General features: G+C 36.9%; 1 protein-coding gene across 4 annotated transcripts in view; it reads left to right on the forward strand.

Annotated features, from left to right (window-relative positions):
• Nucleotides 1-19940, forward strand: part of MRTFA (myocardin related transcription factor A) — a 69522-nt gene that overhangs the window by 42069 nt on the left and 7513 nt on the right. For 3 of the 4 annotated variants that reach the window (XM_083365686.1, XM_083365685.1, XM_083365688.1), the window contains 8 exons: nt 3732-3787; nt 4590-4665; nt 13410-13571; nt 14408-14583; nt 15237-15395; nt 16130-16383; nt 17459-17627; nt 18478-19578. In XM_083365686.1, coding sequence (XP_083221812.1) covers nt 3732-3787; nt 4590-4665; nt 13410-13571; nt 14408-14583; nt 15237-15395; nt 16130-16383; nt 17459-17627; nt 18478-19578 — 2153 coding nt within the window. The remainder of the gene's footprint in view (nt 1-3731; nt 3788-4589; nt 4666-13409; nt 13572-14407; nt 14584-15236; nt 15396-16129; nt 16384-17458; nt 17628-18477; nt 19579-19940) is intronic. The other variant, XM_083365687.1, reaches the window with a different exon arrangement.

The following is a 19940-nucleotide window of genomic DNA, read 5'->3' on the forward strand; positions in this document are numbered from 1 at the left end:
ACATAATGGAGAAAAAGCAAAAAAATATATTCAAAGACCCTCCTTCAAAATCCCAGTGAAAGAGGCCTTGGAATTCTAAATATTAAATCTTATTGCGATAACATGTTTCACTTGTTCAAGTTAGAACAACGAACCTCTTGGTTAATGATTGAATGTATAAGTAAACCTTTTATATTTCATCATATGGGAGCAAAGTTGGGAAATCAAAGCACTTTAATGTTTGAAAGATTCATATTTAAAAATATATTCTTCTTATTTATATAAAAAAGAAGCATTTTTAAAAAATTAAACTTGAAAAAATTAAATCATCCTTCTAGAATAACCAAACATGGGTGTTACTACAGTTCATAACTTCCTACTTATAACTAAAAAACATATTAAAGCCGTGCTTTTAAAAAGCCTTTCAGCTTTATAACTGACATGGTAAAATTGTTTGACATTTCTGGGCCATTTATTATGTCCTTTTTATACAGCCAAGAAAAATGGATGGAAACTGATAATACATATTCACTGATTCTTTTCAAATTCTGCCTTCATTTGTGAAAATGTTATGGGAGAAATAGAGAGAAACTTGTTCATTTTTGGCATTTTCAAAAGTCAAGTATGAAATTTTCTTTGTCACAGTGCCAGCACTAGAAAGAACTATAAACCAGAGTGTTTTTCCAAAGAAATTCTCATGAGGATATGAAAGCATTTCCCTCCGGAGTGTTTGCTAAATGGCAGTTTGCTAGTTAGCTATCATTTCTTCTGGATGGTTTGGAAAAATGAACAGGCTGCATTGCTGAGATCCATTTGTATATAAAATATGGGATCACAGCCCCATGACTACATATGGCCTTTGAATCTCCTTTTTTTCTATAACCTCTGGAATCATTTTGCCAAATTTCAGTGGTGGTGTTATTGAAAATTAGAAGGGTTGGGATGAGAATCATGGCAAAACTATGATAGAAGTTTTTTTCTATCCCCCCCACCAAAAAAAACCCAGGAAAAAATTGGGAAATCCTGACTGTTTTATGATATGATTCTATGCCTATTGCATTATTCTTCAGCTTGCCTTGGCCGTCACTCACCCCACAAATTTTGTATACAATCTCAGGATAACAAAAAGTTTCCAAGTAGGTAGGAAATGTATTGTATAGTGGAGTCAAATTGGCTATGCTCATGTACTTCAGAAACTACACGTCTTTCTTCCTTCAATAGCAAGGAAGCCATCTCCAGGATCAATATCCATCCATTATCCATCATTTCTCACCTCTTAGTTCAGAATGTGTCTGTCTGTTTATTTACTAAATAGAGTTATGTGGCATACAGTGACTCCAAGCAGTACGTAGCATTACAAATCAACTACAGGTAGTCTTTGATTTACAACCATTTGTTTAGTGACCAGAGATAGTACGACACTGAAAAAGGTGACACTTATGACTGTTGCAGTCATAAGTCAGTCACATGATCAAAATTTGGATGCTTGGCAATTAGTATGTATTCACAATGGTTGCAGTGTCCAAAGTTTATGTGACCACCTTTTGCAACTTCCGACAAGCAAAGTCAATGGGGAAGCCAGATTTTCTGAATAACTGTGTTACTAACAACTGCAGTGATTTACTTGCTTTTCTTTATGGCAAGAAAAAACAAAAAATGGGGCAAAATTCACTTAACTGTCTTGCTTAGTAATGGATATTTTGGGCTCAATTGGGATCGTAAGTCGAGGATTACCTGTATATAAAACTCAGAAGCCTCAGCAACAAACACAATCATACAAGCCACTTCTATTAGCCTTGGAAGATACTCCATACAAGAAGCAGACTCAAGTGAACCAACTATATTTTATTGTAAAGTTTTATTAACAGAATCATCCATGTCTGAAAAGTACCTTTCTCCTCTGTCATCTTTACAGCACAAGAAACTAGATTGTCACACACATATTCCTTCTGTGGGCTAAGCTTCCTCTTATCTGACCATTGACCTGGGTGCAGATATTCATTCTTTCTCCCAAGATCATTCTCACACCCCATTACAATATCTTTCTTCTATATTGGAAGCATTTTGGAAAGGATACTTGCAATAGAAGGTATTTTTGTGAGCTGAATTATAGCATCCAGTGAAGATTCTCTCCCCTAGAATATTCCCCCCTCCAAATACTCATCCTATTATTTTACTTCACTATAAACATTTCCCCCACTGGTTCCAAATAGGAAACTTAATTTTATCCTAGCTGTTGGTTCATTCACAGTGCATCAGCTATGTTCATTAGCAAGCCTTTCTAAACCAGAAATTGGTTTCACCTAAATAAAAGGACTAATTAATTAATTCATATTATTGTTTCAGAACATATGAGAATATACCTGTTCTAAATGGATTTCTATAGTTTTGTCTTCCTTTTTGCCTTTTACTCAGGCTAGATCGAGTCAGTTCCCCCCCCGACAATGCTTAATGAATAAGTACATATCAACCTACTTAGTATATGTCAGATTTTTCCCCACTATGTATAACGAAACAATAGGAGCTGTTCAATTTACTGTTATAAAAATCACGCTTATTCAACAAAATAAACAGCTGTATGGTGTATTCTTGTTACCTACGGCAACACCTGCGGCCGGCGTCAACTTCCCTCCGTCCAGTGCGCTCCCACAGAGAGGGCCTCCTCAGGGTGCCTCCGATCAAAGAATGTCGATTGGTGGCCCCCAGGGGGAGAGCATTCTCTGTGGGCGCACCAGACCTATGGAACCGCTTGCCGGTTGAGCTCCGGATGGCCCCTGACCTTCGCTCCTTCCGGCGCGATCTCAAAACCTTCCTTTTTGAACAAGCTGGCCTGGCCTGATGGGATGGGGTTGGGTTTTATAAATCGGTTTTAACTTTTAATATGTACTAATTTATTTACGGGCATTGCTGTTTAATTACTTTTTAATCTTTGTATCTTGTTTTTTATTATGTATTGCCCTGTTCACCGCCCTGAGTCCTTCGGGAGAAGGGCGGTATACAAATTAAATTAAATTAAATTAAATTAATTCTTCTACGTTCTTTTCTCCTTGGAGTGGTAAAAGCAGAGAGCTGAATTTTATCCTGACTCTGATGATAATGTACTGAGAAAAATTGTTGCCAACCATTTTTTTTCCAACCAAAGTGAACTTACTAAAGTCTGGCAGAGGAAACCCTGCCAGAGGATTCTTCCAAAACTTGCGTACTGCTAAGTAGATGGGCCTCAGTGGCTTAAAACAGGAGCTATTTTGGCAATTGTCCACTGGGGAAAAATTATTCATTGTTGAACTTAATTCTTAAATTTTCTGTCACCTTTATCTTGCTAGTTAAACATGCATAAAGTGTATTCCTCAGACATTTATATTTTCTTTCTTTAAATGATTAAATCCAAATACATGGGATTCTATTGTCATCAAATATTTTTAGAAGACTTTATGATTACGTTGTGGTGAATTTCTCTGTTAAAAAAATATTTTTTTGCTGAACCACTTCACTAGCTCCTTTCCTTGGTGTGTTCTTTGCTAATCTGCCTACATTTAGGTATGGTATTTTAGTGATCAGAATGTAATCTTCATCATTTGCTTAGGTTGGAAAAGTACAACGATGTAGACTAAATGAGTGCAAGATACAATTCACCATATGTCAAAATAGCTGCCTTCAGTATCTTGTCCAATTGATTTTGATGATTGTTGAACCATAAATGTTTATATACGTGGGAAATTAAGGCATGTAATTGAATTATTCTCTTCCAACAGCTCTGAAAAGTCCGGCTGCATTTCATGAACAGAGAAGAAGTTTGGAACGGGCCAGGGTAAGTCTTTGAATGCTTAGCAGCTATATCATTTTTCTTTGATCTCTGATTTTTCCAAATGGAGACCTCCATTCTCCTGGAGTATTTTATTTTATACATTATATGTAATATGATGGAAATGGTAGCATTATTAATAGAATTAGAGCCTAGGATCCCTATAGCAAAGAGAGAGAGAACTTCCCCCTTCAGTAATCCTACAATTTATTTGATTGATCCCACTGTCTGCTTCTATGATATTAACTGTCTGCTAATATAAATTTAAGTGGAACAACTTCTGGTTGAATTGAATAAATACACCATATCTTGGGCTACAATCATAAAGACCTTCAATGAGTTTGATGAGGAGTTGTGACTGAGTGACTGTTGGCTTGACGTGTTTTAAAACTAAAATGTGTGGGGAATTATAATTTCAATCAAAACCTTTACGTTTGTTATACAAAGATATGTATATAGTCTGGGAATAAGATTGATTTAAGTGTCCCTGTTAGTAGATGTGAAAATAGACAATTAATGTATCCTAAACATTTCAAACACCACAGTGTTGGAAACTTTGTGCTTCATTTCTCTCAAGGTTTTCAATCTCTGATTAAACGCTGTGCACTCATGCAAAGTAAGCAAAGTTATATGGTGGACCTTTTGCTTCTTCCATTCTTTAACAGCATAGCTGCTGAGATCTGAGGCAGTGTTATTTCTTCTACTTAAGAATCTCATCATGAATTTTAACAGGAAAATCTTGCATATTCCATATTTATAGTCTTGTGACTTCATTGAAGTTTAGAATGTATTTTTCTGTGTTTTACAGACAGAGGATTACTTGAAACGGAAGATCCGGTCCCGACCAGAGAGGTCGGAGTTGGTGAGGATGCACATTCTAGAAGGTACAGTCTCTGGTGTATGGTTGTTTAGTAAGTTTTTGAAAACATACAAACTATAGACATTCATTGTTCTCATGTATCACTTCTATTCATTTAGAAATGGATAGGCTAATAAAGTTAGGGCCTAAGTACTTCTTGCCTAAGTAGCTCTTGCAATATCAGTTATTTTGTGCTAGTCTTACAACTTGAGGAATAAGATTTTTAAGGTAGTTTTCTAAATATATTGCTGTTGGTCCTGGAAAACTGGCTGACTGTGAAGAATGTAATAATTGTTAAAGAATAAAAACATTACTTCTGTTTTTATAGTGGAAAAAAATAGGTTATTGCAGTATATGTAATATACTGCCAGATGTAATATGCTACCAGATTCTGCCTGCGGTGATGATAATTATATACATATTGCTGAAGAATATGAAGGGGAAGATGCCATTGGTGGGCTTCCTATCAACATCTGGTTGGTCATTGTGAGAACAGACAACTAGGCTAAACCTCTGGCATAACTCTTTTCTGTTTTTATTAACCTCTAAATAGTTTCTTAAATGTTAGTTTAAATTAGCAATTTATTCTGTATTAAAGAGTTTTTACAACTTTTTGCAAAATTTTAAAGCATCTTGTTTCACAACATTAGCAAATCTGAAAATTGTCCAGAACGTCTTTGTCAGATGGAAGCAACAAAAACTGCTTGTGAATAGATACAAGCAGAAGCTTTATTGTTAGTCATCTACGTTACAAGAATCTTACAATGAGAATAGTCAGATAAGGGCTTCAGGAATTCTGGGGAAGGGTAGCCTATGCCACTTTCTGCAGTGCAAAGACTCTAAGGTGGTCCCACTCTTAACACCTAATTGGAATGTTTCACCACAGTCTATCACTTTATATTTGACTTCAAAAGAAAAAGCATCTTTTTCTTCAAAAGAAGAAGTGTCTCAAAATTTTCATAAAAAGGAAGTTGGAAAGGAAAGTTAGTAATATAGGCTCAGCTAAAATATAAGCAGATCAGGAAATGTACTATCAAATACAAGAGGTCATCTGCATGATTAACAATGTCAAGGAAGCTATTGGAAAAATGGCTTCCTCTAAAATTTGGACTATGGCCAAATGAGAACAAAACACACTGTTTTCCATAAGATGCCCAAGAGATGCAAAAGATTTCAAAGTACTCATTGCTAATAATAGTATGCTAAGAAGAGATGGAATTGGTATGGAAGTTGGATTGTTATTGCTGATGAAAAGAGATTTAAAGATTGCTGGGAAGAAGAAGAATGAGAAACTAAATCACTTTGTACACCAATGAATGCTTACAAAATTATTTGATGTAGCAAAAAATATGGATCCATAAGATTTTTTGGGGGAATAGAGTATTAAAATGGCCAATTTAACAGTTTTTAATAGATCCAAGAAGTAGTTCAGTGATCAAGCAAATAAAAAAGAACAGAAGTTTAAGACAAGTTCAAAATTGTTTTCATTCATCAGGAAGTCATGGAAATAGAGAGTACTGCTCTCCGGTGCTGCAGGGAATATGCTTTGTTTTTCTTCTGAAAGATGACAAAAATATGCAAACATGATCTAAATGTTTGCTGGAGGAGAAGCTGAAAGAGTTAAAGACAAAATCCAGTTCTCAGCTGATCAATGAAGATGGGCAATTTTTGAATTGGATACAAGGAGTGCTTGCAGAAAGAGATAAACACTAGACACCATCCCAGATTAAAACCTGCCAAACTGTGGAAAGTTACAGGAATCTGAAACACAAGCCCAAGTCTGTCAAGTGAGCTCTTATATTTTAAAGCTTCAGAACAATTTCCATAATCTCATTATTGATGATCTTTATGAACCCTTGGATGAAAAGCACCTGCCAAGCCTCAGAGCGGCAAAGGCGACTATACAAACCTTGCCATGGGAGTAATGTCTGCCTATGCATGAAGTAGTAAACAGTGGTGATCAGGTACTCTCTCTACTGAGAGGGACTGAAGCAGCAATCTTGGCTGGACCATTTAGCTGTGTTGCTTTCCTGGGGCATGAATTTGGAACAAGGCTAAAAGGTATCCAAAGTTCTTTAAGCCTGCTCTGTCTAGTAGTGTTCATGAGAACAAATGGCACTGAAAATACAACTGTGGAGAGAGTTGCAAGGTGGAATACTGGGCAGGAGAGTGAAGGAGCAGGAGGGTCACAGGTGGTGGTTTCTTCACACCTTTCTGTTGAAGGATGTGATCCAGGAAAAAAGAAAATACATTTTTCTCTGAAAAATGGAAGATTACTAAGATGGTTCCCCCCAAATATAACTGGAAAGTGTCTTGTAAGTTTGATCTAGCAGGCTCTCCAATGAATTCGGTGTGGAAGAGAGAAAGATCTGGGAAACAATATTATGTGAAGTGCTGGGAAACAGACTGAAAGGGGTATTCAGGATGTGAAGGCAACAATTGAGAATGTAAAGACAGGAAAGAATAAGTCAAGATATTTGAACAAAGGTTTCCATAATTTCTTTACAAAAAATTAGAAGAAGTAACTCTTCTGAATTCCTAATTCAGGAAGGCAAAAATGATTTCTTAGGACTTGTTGAAACCTAATAGGAAAAAACATATGAGTGGAATGCCAGAATTGAAAGGTATCACTTACTTGAATAGGCCTGGCAAAAGGGGAAAAGAAGGTAAATATATGTAAAGGAGGTGCACACACAAGGAATTTGACCATGGACTGAAGAACATTTTGAGTAAGTCAATAGCATTCGAGTAAGAATGCAAGATCTGGATAATGCTCTTATTATTTCTTATAGAACTGTCAGGGCAGAGAGACTTAATAATGGGAGTATTTGGATATCTGTTTTTTAAAAAAACTTCAGGGAGAAACCACGTCTCAAATTCCTCAGTGATTTTGTTGATCATCAACAGGAAAAATGTTGATGAAAAGATAAAAATAGTAGAAGAAAGAGGAGGGCTGTTCGTAGCTAAAGAAAAATGAAATGAGATGGGGATGTGACTACCATGAACCTCATCACCATCCAGCTCAAGACTGTTTTGTCTCTTAATCTGGACTTTTTTTTTGGAAAAGTGTTGCCAAACTTTTCTCCCACTACTCCTGCAGGTGCAGATTCCATCACAGTCCAGCTGATTAATAAACAGTTTTCTTGGCATCTAGAAAAGAATATATTGCTTGGAAGAATCCAGCAAGGGTTTATCAAGAGCAGGTCATGCTGAAGCAACTTGATTTCCTTTTTTGTTAGAATGACCAGTTTAGTTGAATGTGGAAATGAGGTGGACTTATTGTACTTATCATCAACAAAATATTCAACAGAGTCATGAGATTCTGGTAAAGAAATATAGTATATCAGTTGTAATAGCATTAAATGGATAGTGAGTTGGTTGAACAATTTCTCCACCAAATGTACATTGGTGCTTCTGCATCAAGCTGGAAAGAGATGCCAAGTGATGCCGTGTTTCCCTGAAAATAAGGCCCAGTGTTATTTTTTTTATATATTTTTTTTGCCTCCAAAAGAGGCATTAGGTCTTATTTTGGGGGGGGATGTCTTATTTTTTCCACTGTCTCACCTCGCAGCGGCACCAACAACAATCCCGTCCAGCAGGAGCCCGTATGGCTGGCGCCGGTCCATTTCTTCCACAGCCACTCGCTGCCACTCGCATGTGTTGCCCCCAGCCTCCGTTTCTTTGGCAGAGGCCTTCAGGAAAGACCTCTGCAGCTGAGAATGGAGCCCCGGGTTGACGTGTGCATTGCCCCCCCCAAGCCTCCATTTCAATCAAAGACATAAGTATAGGATGTGGTGGGTCATATTCTCTTGATTAATCATAAGCTATCTGGAAGCCAATAGCACTTGCAAAAAAAAAAAAAAAGGAAAGTAAATGCAGTCCTAGGCTGCATCAATCAAAGTATAGTGCCAGGATGCTGATAAGTCATTGTTTCTTTCTTTTCTAGGTTGGTTAGACTGCATCTAACATATTACATGCAGTTCTGGAAACAGCATTTTAGGAAGAACATTTAATAATAAGTATAGAAAGAGTCCTGGCGTTGCAATGGCTAGAATGCAGTATTGCAGGCAAACTCTGCCCATAGCCTGGAGTTCGATTCTGACCAGCTCAAGGTTGACTCAGCCTTCCATCCTTCCGAGGTCGGGAAAATGAGGACCCAGATTGGTGGGGGCAATATGTGGACAGTGCTGTAAAACGCTGTGGAGTGGTGTATAAGTGCTATTACTATTGCTAGTATCCAGGGTAGAACAACCAAGGGGTAAGGGGCCTGGAAGGAAGAACATGAGAAATGGCTGGAGGCATTGGGATCCTTTAGCCCAGAGAAGAGGATTGAAGAGACATGACAGTTGTTTTCAAGGACCTGAAACTTTGTCACTTAGGAGCAAGTGCAACATTGTTAAAGTTATTCCAGAAAATAGGACAAGAAAAAAATAACTTTAAATTACAAGGATGTAGATTTCAGTTGGATGTTATGAAAAATTGTCTAAGAGCTGTTCAACTGTGGAAAAGATTGCCTGGGAAAGAAGTAGATTTTTCTTTTCTTTTTTGTAAAGGTTTTTATTGGTTTTTTCCCCCATACATTCAATAATAATTTTTCAACAAACATGCTGTCTTGAGTTTACATTCGCTAATACATATTTAATTCCTAATCCTTTATTCTTTCCTCTAGCCATCGATAAAATAAGTCCTATGTTTGATAATATTCCATTTCTTCTTTTTCTTTCAGTCTCATAGTCAGTCAATCCATCTCTGCGCATTCTAGTATTTTTTTAATTATTTCTTCTTCTGGTGGTATTTCTACATTTTCCCACTATTGCGCAAATATAATTCTTGCTGCTGTTGTGACATGCAAAATCAAATACATGCTTTGTTTGTTAGTCTTTTCTGGTATTATACCTAATTTAAAAAGTTCAGGTTTAAAATCTACATGTTCTCCCAACATCTTTTCTAGCCAGGCATGTATCTTTTTCCAATAACTCTTTACTTTGTCACAAGTCTACCAAACATGATAATAAGTGCCTGACATGTTTACATTTCCAACATCTCTCTGACATGTTTTTGAACATTTTTGCTAGTCTTGCTGGTGGCAAGTGCCATCTATAAAACATTTTATATAAATTTTCTTTGTAGGAAGTTGACATTGTCAGTTTGTAATTTCTTACCCATAAATTTTGCCATTTTTCTAGTTTTTTTTTTTAAAAACAAGTTTTATTAATTTTCTAACTTTACATCCAAATATTTATGAAGCAATGTGGTGATTGGGTAGTCAAAAGTCCAATAGGAAAATCTTTTTGTACGTATAGCTCAGGGTACATCAGCAAAAACTCCCTCTCCAATTCCCTTAATTATAATATCAAAATCGAATTAATACATTTCTAGTTATGACAGAGTCAGAGCAATTATCAATACATTTTCACATATACTTATCCATGTCCTGTTTTTAAATTTTATCTAATTCCAATACAGTGCTCCAAATTAGCCTACAGGATCTAAAAGACTTACGTAGTTTTTGGGTAACACACATTTCCCCTATTTCATTGTATAGTAATTATCATTTCTGAAATATGTACGTTGTTCATTTAAGTGCATTCTTCTTTATATTTCAAAAACATTCTACTTGTCATCTTAGTAATTCATCAATGATTAAAAAAAGTATCTTTTGTTGCATCATTCCAAGTTCTGTAAAATAATTCAGTTATGTTCTATTAGCTAATTTTCATTCCTTTAGAAATCTAGATCCTAAATATAAAATCAGTTTATATCTTTTACCGATTCCCCTTGGCCCATTAAAAGAAATTTTAAGCTCTATTATTACAAATCCCAACATTAAGAAAAAACCCATTTTTTAAATTTAACTCTAGCTTTCTTTTTGTGCCAAGCAGGCTTCCATATCAGTGCCTTTAGCTTCTCAAATGTGTCTCCCTTTCTTCCTACACACATTGTTTAAATCCAGGGAGACCATCCAGTTGTCAATTTTTCAGAGAGCGACCCCTTTATAGTCATTAACGTTGCTCTAATAGATCAAATCTCCATGTTTGACACAGTATAGTTGTCATTCTTCTTCCAATCCCATCTGGCTTAGGTAAGAGGTCATGTCCAGTGTTATAGTTATTATTTGGTTGGCTAGATTCTCAGAGTTCTGTGTTTGAAGGCCTTTGGCATCTTCCACCTTAGTATTGCTTTTTTCAGCTTCTGTTGTTTGTTGAATTGTAAGTTTTATAGTTGAAATCGAAGTTTGGGCATCAAGGCTCTCAGTAGATTGTACTTGGTCTTTAGGGTCCCCTATTTTGATGTTGATTTCCTCCTCTTCTGTTGGTTTTTGGATTGTCAATTCATCAGTTGAAGTCAGGGTCTCATTTGGTGAGTTTATGCTGTCAGATTTGTCTTTCAATCTGGTTTTTATTTGCTCAGTCATTGCCAGAATTGTTTCAAGTATAAGTTTATAATCAAGTGGTGGATAAAATTTTTCCATTTCTTTGATGTTTAGAGATAGATCTTTAGTGGAGGCTATTTTAATAAGAGTCAGTAAATGTTCACCTCCACTATTCCTAAAAGTTGTTTTTCAGTACCATGTGTTTCCAATTCTTGTCTTTAAAGATAATGTCAAGGACAAATCTGAGTTACAGTCAGTTCTCATAATAAAGAAAAAGTTTACTTGCTATGCCAGGTTTCGCCACAAGATGTCCTCAATAGCATGTAAAATCTTTCCAGAGTCATATGACACTTTTATCCAATTAATCCATTTTTTTACTTTTCCCCTTCTTTCACAGCTTGAGCAGTAAATAGGGTAGCAGGTCCCCGCAGAAGTAAGAGCTTTTAGTAGCCCAAAAATTCCAGAAGTACAAATAAGGTTGCTTAATTATTTAGCTTAGTTATTTCCATTTCTTTTGAGGCTTTAGAGTTTTAGTTCCCCAGGTAGGCAGTCGCCGATCTTTCAAAAAAAAGGGAGAAGATTTTTAAGAGAGTCCCACAGGAAAGTAATTAGGGGAATAAGGAAGGTAAGGTCTCACCCTAATCCTCCAGATTGCTTTGTTGTGCTTGATGGTGATTTTGGCTTTTGGCTGGGAACAGCTTAATGATCGGCCATGTTGATGGCTGATCTTTTCTTCTTCGGGCCAGAAGAGCTGCTCTGGATCAAACAGAGGGCTGCCGCCCTTCTGCAATCACAAGGAGGGCCTCCTCACAGTGGTCACCCCTCCAGGGCAACTTTCGACTCTTTTCAGGGTCCTCCAAGGAAGAAAAACCAGATGGCGGGGAGAGTGTCTTTCCCACACATCTGCCGGCGCCGTGCGTGCAAACCGGAAGCCACAATTTTTCTAATTCTATATTGTATCCAATTTTTTTTGCCCATCTTATCATGGTTTCTTAACTTGTATGCTTTCCATTTTCAAAGTTAATAGAAAATCATACATTTTCTTAATTAGTTTCTCATCAGAAGTATATTTCTACCATCACAATTCTTCATTCTTCATCTGAATAAAACATTTTAGAATCTATTGTCTCTTTAATTTATACAGCAACACCCCTTTTTTCTGTTGTTGCATAGAAAATTAAATCAACTGGGACTGCGTGGAATGCTTTAGTTTAGAAAATATTGAGCAAGGAAGCAGGTTAATTATATAAAATTATGTATGTTTTATTATAAAAAATGTTTTGGTTTCTAGTATTTGTTAAATCCAAGGATATCTAATAAATCAAAATGGTCAGATTTTTAGGTTAAAAAAAGAGTAAAAATTGAATTTTTTTCTACAATTAGTGATAGCTCCAATTTTGATAATATTAAATGGAGATTAATTACATTAAAATAAGGTTATCAATGGAGGAGGAGGAGAAGGAAGTATGGATAATTGATGTGGCAATTCCAGGGGATAGGAGAATAGAAGACAAAGAATTGGAGATCACAAAGCATCAAGATCTGAAAATCGAAGATGAAAGATAATGACATAATCAACTGTTGTGGTTATTGATACGTTGGGTATGATAACCAAAAATATTGAGGGCACTTAGAAAATCTGTGCGTCGACAAAATTTGTACCTTGTCAATTACAAAAGCCACACCTCTTGGATCAGCACATATGCTATATCGATTCATTACAATATCCTAGGTTCTTAGGAAGAACTCAAATGTGTATTAAGGCCATCTAAAGAACTGGCAGGTGTGATTTCACCATGATTGTGAATGGTGATGATGATGATAGTATTAGTATTAGTAGTATGCTATTCATTTCTCAACTCTAGACGGCTAACAAATAAACAAAGAAATTATAATAAAAGATGGCAAGTGGGATGAAGTAGGGGGCCTTACTCTTTCTCACTGAAGGACCTGGTTGAAGAGTCAGGTCTTTACAGCTCTTCTAAACCACAGCAGAATAGTTTAGAACTGATCCTTGTTCCAGAGGGCTGGCCTTGCTGCTGAGAAGGCTCAATTTGGGGGTCCTGATAGATGACATTAAGCTAAACTGATAATGTCAATATTTTATATTCTCAAATACCAGTTGCTGTTATTACAAATACAGATATTTTTGTGTGTCCTGCTTTGGGTCTTCTCACAAAATTCAGGTTAGCTAATGGAGTAACAGGCCTTTGGAACAAGTCAGAAGGGCAGGTCTGTTATTCTTAAAAATTATTTAGGTATAAGAGTACCAGTATGGTTAGGGTTGGCTTTTTATGTACTGCTTGAGATTCTCCAAAAGGAAACTACAGAACTGATTTCTGTAATGGGTTTTATAGTTAAGAAATAATCGTGTTTTTGTTGTTTCTGTTGAACAGAGACCTCTGCTGAACCTTCTCTTCAGGCCAAGCAGCTGAAGTTGAAGCGGGCTAGATTGGCTGATGATCTCAATGAGAAGATTGCCCAGAGACCAGGCCCCATGGAATTGGTGGAGAAAAATATTCTGCCTGTGGAATCAAGCTTGAAGGAAGCGCTCATTGGTAAGTCTGCTAAAAAAAGGGAAGCTTTGTAGTAGATAAAACAGTAGCTTCTTTTTTTAATCCCTTCTTTAAAATAAGGAAAACAGAATATATTTGCTGTTTTGTATAACCATAAAATATTTCTGCCCTCAACTTCCTATCCTGCATAAATGGTTTCAGTTAAAATTTTGTGAGCAAGTTTATAAGAAAAATTACAAGCAGAAATGGAGCTGACATCTAAGACTGAAGAGATGCTGTACAATAGTTGTCTGCCTCTGGCATTGTATTCTGTTTTCTTATAGTCATATTAAAGTGGAACCCTATTCTAAGTGAGTGATGGAGAGTAGCATTAAATACAGATTAATTTATGTAGGATAAGATGAGCAGAAATATTTTTATGGATACAATGTATGGATACAAAGCATAAGCACTGCAAGGAGTCAGGCCTCACACAATATATAGAAAGTGTCTCTTACTCCTGAATTGTAACAGCTTAAAAGATTTGTGGATCACTGCCTGATTGGTCATTCTGAAGGAGTTTTAGAACTTGTAAACTTGTAAGATTGCACATATGTTCTTCTGGATTTATTTTACTTTTACAAAAATAGGAGTATTTTTAATGTTTTGTTAAAAAAATCTCCCCTGTTCTTTATTGTATTCAGAATTAGATTTTGGTTTTTGTTAACAACTTCTGGTCAATTGGTGAATCTAATTGTATATGTACAATGCACAGTTGTCTAAAGTTCCTCTACTTTTCACCATCTTGGATTTTATAGTGGCCCAGAAATGTCCTGCTGGTTTTCAGTGATCCAGATCCTCTGTTTTTAATTAATTAACTTTGTATTTGTTGTTTTTAGTAGGTCAAGTGGACTATCCTAAGATAGCAGATAATTCCTCCTTTGATGAGGACAGCAGTGATGCCCTGTCTCCAGAACAACCGGCTAGCCATGAATCCCAGGCATCTGTGCCATCCCCAATGGATGCTCTGATGAGTGATTTAGTTCCTACTCCCACAGTGGCATCCCCTGCTCAGGTGAGGACACCTTAGGTGTTGCCCCTTGTTGCACTTTTTGATTGTAGAAGCTCAAGCAAGAAAGGTATTTTCCTTGGAAGAAAAGATTCATTATGGGAATTTGTGCTTATTAGCAATAAAACACTTGATACCTGAATCTTTTTTTAGATTTCTTTTTATCCTATCTTTTATTAGGTGGTGAACATAAATAATACTCCTTCCTCCTCCTGTTTTCCCCACAACAATAACCCTGTGAGGTGGGTTGGGCTGAGAGAGAGTGACTGGCCACAAGTCCCCAACTGGCTTTTATACCTAAGGTGGACTAGAACTCCCAGTTTCTTAGTTTCTAGGCCAGTACATTCACCACTACACCAAAGTGGTTTTCAAACTGGATCTTGAAACAATATTAATAACATCACTTATGCTGTTTTCCTTTGTGGAAAAAATAAATTCCTATTTTCTTAAAATTTGACCATGGAAAGAAGTAAACTCTCTTATTATATGGTGGGATTGATTCTGGAAATTGGCTTTGCTCACATATCTGTATTTTGCAGTACACAAATGTAACTGAGCAGTTGTCTGCCTTTTTATGATACTGTAGAAGTCACCTGCTAACTGCTTATTCTGTCTTCTGAAAATTCACCTGGACATACTCATATTCATCTACTTTGTAGATTGTGTGCCAGTTAAAAATCAGCACAGACTGCACTGAGACAACTTATGTGTCTGAACAGCCTCCAACCCCCTTGACACAGCCGCCACCTCCAGTGCCTCTGAATCTCACTAATGGAATTGCTCCTGCTGCTGCCAAACCTCTTCCAACTCTTATAAAGGTACCTTTTGTATTAGGTCTTAAGTACTACTATCAGCCAAAAAATCTATTATGTCAAGGATTTCCTTTAACGATTAGGTGAGATACTGAGTAATGTGATCTTGATCAAGATCATGAATCAACCATTCAATGCCATTTTCAATTCCTTATTAAGTAAATAGTTACTAAAGTGATACATTAGGATCCTTTCTTTGCTAGTAGATTAGTAGTTTTGACACAGTGTGGAAATATTTTCACTTAAATACCCAGAGCTGATGACATGTGTTTCCCTTGCTGTATCATTCCTTTTTTTCCTGTCAGTTTGGAATATGACGTATATGGAAATGTACGTAAATGCTGTGGATTTATGCGTGTATAAAGTATACAGAAATTTAATGAATAAAAAACTGCAATAGACCATTAATTGGTCTAAGGATTGTGCATGCAGGTTCACTGCATTGATGTAATATAATTGTTATATCTTAAAATTAACATTATACTAGTTCAGGAGTCTCCAAACTTGGCAACTCCCAGAAGTCCATAAATCTTCAAGCTGCCAAGTTTGGAGACTCCGGGTCTAGTTAAAAGCTAGCAGTGTTATACTTATTTAATAGGTATACATTTATTAGGGCAGATCAGTAGAATGAAGAAATTGTATGGAAAATATTAAACCAACCAATCATTTCTCAAAATGTCACTCGTTATATTTATCATGCCACCATCCTATCCTGAACCACCTATTTTTCTTTCAAACAGCAAAGCCAGCCAAAATCTTCATGTGAGAAGTCCCAGCGTAGCAAAAAATCCAAGGAGCCGAAACCAAAAGTCAAGAAGCTGAAATATCACCAATATATTCCACCGGACCAAAAACAGGATGAAGAAGCTCCCCCCATGGATTCATCTTATGCCAAAATCTTGCAGCAACAACAGCTCTTTTTACAGCTCCAGATCCTTAATCAACAGCACCAACAGCACTACAACTATCAAACCATCCTCCCAGCTCCACCAAAGTAGGGGTTTCTTCTTCTTAAAATTCTGAATTTTTATTTCTCAAGAGCTTAGTATCAACAGAGCTGCAGCCTATTTCTCTATCTGTCCATTCCCATCAAAGTATGAGATTTGTAAAGTCAACCCATCATCAACTCAATCATAGCCATATTTCTTCACTTTCTAACGTTCACTTGATTGGAAGTATAGCTTGCAAATATTAGAAGTAAGTGAAAATGGTAAATGTACTTGTAATAGTGAAGATGTCGTAAGATTTTAGTGTAAAGATAAGTGTAAGATAAGTGTAAATAAAAGTTTTGGCAACATAATTTTGAGAGAGGTTTTGAAAATCCCCCAATCAGTAATGCATATATTTAATTGGATATTCATTTGTTTACTTGTTTCTCCGTAAACTCAGCAAACATGTTTTTCATAACCCAGCCTCATCTGCTGACTCTGGGCAGGTATCAGGCTAGAAACCAGGAACCTGAGTTCTAGTCCTGCCTTAGGCATGAGAGTTGGCTGGGTGACTTTGGGCCAGTCACACATAGTCCACCTCACAGGGTTCTTGTTGTGGGGACAATAGGAAGAGGAAGGAGTATTATGCATGTTTGCCTCTTTGACTAACTTAATAGTGGTAGGATCAAAATGTAATCAATAAATAATCAATACAGAATGAAACTAAAAAGATAATGGTTAATAGGAATTTCCCAGATGGCTGCTTTTCCTCATTTAGTCCTGCTGAAAAGCATGATGGAAGTCCTTATAATGATCTTTTTGTTTTACTTCATATTTCTCTGTTTCTACTGCATTCAAAACATAAGTACTGAAGAAAATATCTGAAGTTTTCATGATTTATCACAAAGTATAGCTGAAAGCAAATGCTAAACCAGCAGCGATGATTTGCATTGTGCTTTATCTAAGTGCTTGGCACCTTGCCATGCATTTTATAAGCATTGTCAGACTAGATTAAGAAGTTTTCTCAGCAGTGAATGTTCAGCTTCCTCTGGGAAGTGCAGAAGCAAAGACTGAAGACAAAGGTTCTGTTGCTAGTTTCTTGCAGCTGGCTATTCAATTCACCTTTTCTTTCCCCTTCAGGCCTTTAGGAGAACAGAATGGCAACAGCACCCCAGCCTTGCGTAATCTTTCCACTGCTGCCAGAAACGGCTCTTCTCTTTCTTCTAGTTCTAGCGGGCTCTTGCGACAAAATAGCAATTCTCCAGTAGGCAAACCTGGGGCTCTCCCTACTAACCTTGATGACATGAAGGTAACCAAGCATTTGTTAGCTGCTTTGAGAAGAAATATTAGACATACAATGAAAGTAAAATAAACATTATTGTGAATATGCAGCACAGCAAATATTTAAAATGTAAGAGAATGTATTTCAGATTCCATCTTCTGGTGTGGTGGCTAATATAGCAGCTATAAAACAAGGATAAAATATTAGAAAATAGATAAATATTGTAAGTATATAATGCCTAATCTTCTTAAGCTTGAGGCACTCCACCTTATACATCTAGGAATCATCTTGTATTTGTATTATTGTTGGATGGGTTATCATTACTACTGCAATAACAGAAGCATCATTTAGGCTGTAATTACTTGCATAGCATTACTACTAGTTCTGGTAATTTTGGATCAAATTTAAGATAATATAGTTCCTGCATGTTTACATCAGCTTTCTTTTACCTAAATATAGAATGTATTGTAATTACTTGTCTAGTTGTTCATTCAATATTATGAATTATAATACAGATTCTTTACTTTATTTCATTTAAACAGTACGTCGCCTTAGCCTTTAAAATTTGTTAATAAAAATGTGGTATAAGTTATTTATTGCATTGTTAGTTGATGGTGATACTATCATTGAAACTGATGAGTTTGATGCTAGCCATACATTTTATTTATTGGTGGTGATAGAATTGTCCTTTGAAAATGGAACTTTTGTGCTCTTTGTTTTATGCCTTATAATATGTGGCATCCTTTCTTTAAAAAATATATTAGAATTGAAAGGATGGACCCCTCAGGTTTACTTCCAACTGTGACTTGATGTAGCCTTAGTAAGTAAGGGTATCTTAGGTAAAACAACTTCTGATAGAATTCTGACTCTTTGATAGGTGGCAGAGCTAAAGCAAGAGTTGAAGCTAAGGGCATTGCCTGTTTCGGGTACCAAGACAGATTTAATTGAGCGGCTCAAGGCTTATCAAGAGCAGAATGGTATAACCAGCCGAGTAATTGCTGCTCCGAAGGCTAACACAGCAATTCTCCCGAAGACTACTGAAGTGGTGGTAACTTTCCCAGCTGCTCGGCTGAGTACAGGTCCTGCACTTGTCAATACAGGCCTTACTTCAGCAGAGGTTGTTGTAGCCACTGTCACGGGCAATGGGGTCATGAAGTTTGGGAGCACAGGCTCAACTCCTCCTGTGTCACCCACTCCCTCTGAACGTTCTCTGATAAGTGCTGGAGATGAGAATTCAACTAGTGGTGATACCTTTGGGGAGATGGTGACTTCTCCCCTGACTCAGCTTACTCTACAAGCATCGCCAGTCCAATTTTTGGTAAAAGAAGAGCCTTCCAAAGGTAACACTTGTAGCACAAATGCAATGTCAAGGGTAGAGTCCAGCATAAACAGCAACCAAGACATGGAGGTCCAGGATAAAGACCAGATGCTGCAGGAGAAAGATAAGCAGATTGAGGAACTCACCCGGATGCTAAAACAAAAACAGCAGTTGGTGGAGATGCTAAAGCTGCAGCTGGAGAAAGAAAAGAGATCTCAACAACCACTGTCAGCTACAGTTGTTGGAGAAGACAGAGCTATAGTCTGTGAGCCCTCTATTTTTGGCCCCTCTGTCAAGAATGAAAAAGGCTTTGTGAGTTGCCAATCTGTGGAGCAGCTGAACTGCCAAATTGACCAACTAAGACCCACACAGACCACCAGCCAAATGGAGACATCAGATACAAATTTAGTGCCAAAGAAAGCAGTGATGGTGAAGCAGGAGGTGCTAGCTGCTGAAACTGAGCCACCATGTCAGACCTCATGTTTTTTCCTTGGACAACAAGCTGGAGGTTTCAGTGATTTCATCAAGGGAGCTTCCCCCCCTACCTTCATCACAGATTCCACAGGCACTCACATAGTCCTCACTGTGACCAATCAGAATGCTGAAAGGCAGAACCCCTCACCTCAGGAGAAAGTGGGAAGCAGTTCATTGCCATTGAAAGTAAGTAAATGCACAAACTCTTGTGCATTCTCTCCCTCCCTCTCTCTCACACACATAAATGCACATACACACAGAGGCACACAAAAGTGGTTGAAGAAACTAATATAATGTTAGAACAACAGGGATTGGTTTAATAATTTAGTTTGACACACAAAACATTTTGAACAAAACTTCATATGTTTCTTGCTGAAAGCAGTTTATCAGAATGAAATCATACTGTTGTGATAGCAACCATAAATTGTCCACTTGTGTTAAACTAGATCTGCTCCTTTTTTGTACACTTTCTAGATAACTCATTAGTTTTGCAAGCCCATTTTTTGTTCTCCCTGTTCAGTAAATCCCCTCCTGCACTACTACTTTAA

The sequence above is a fragment of the Vipera ursinii genome (genome assembly GCF_947247035.1).
Source record: "Vipera ursinii genome assembly, chromosome: 6".
Lineage (NCBI taxonomy): Eukaryota > Metazoa > Chordata > Lepidosauria > Squamata > Viperidae > Vipera > Vipera ursinii.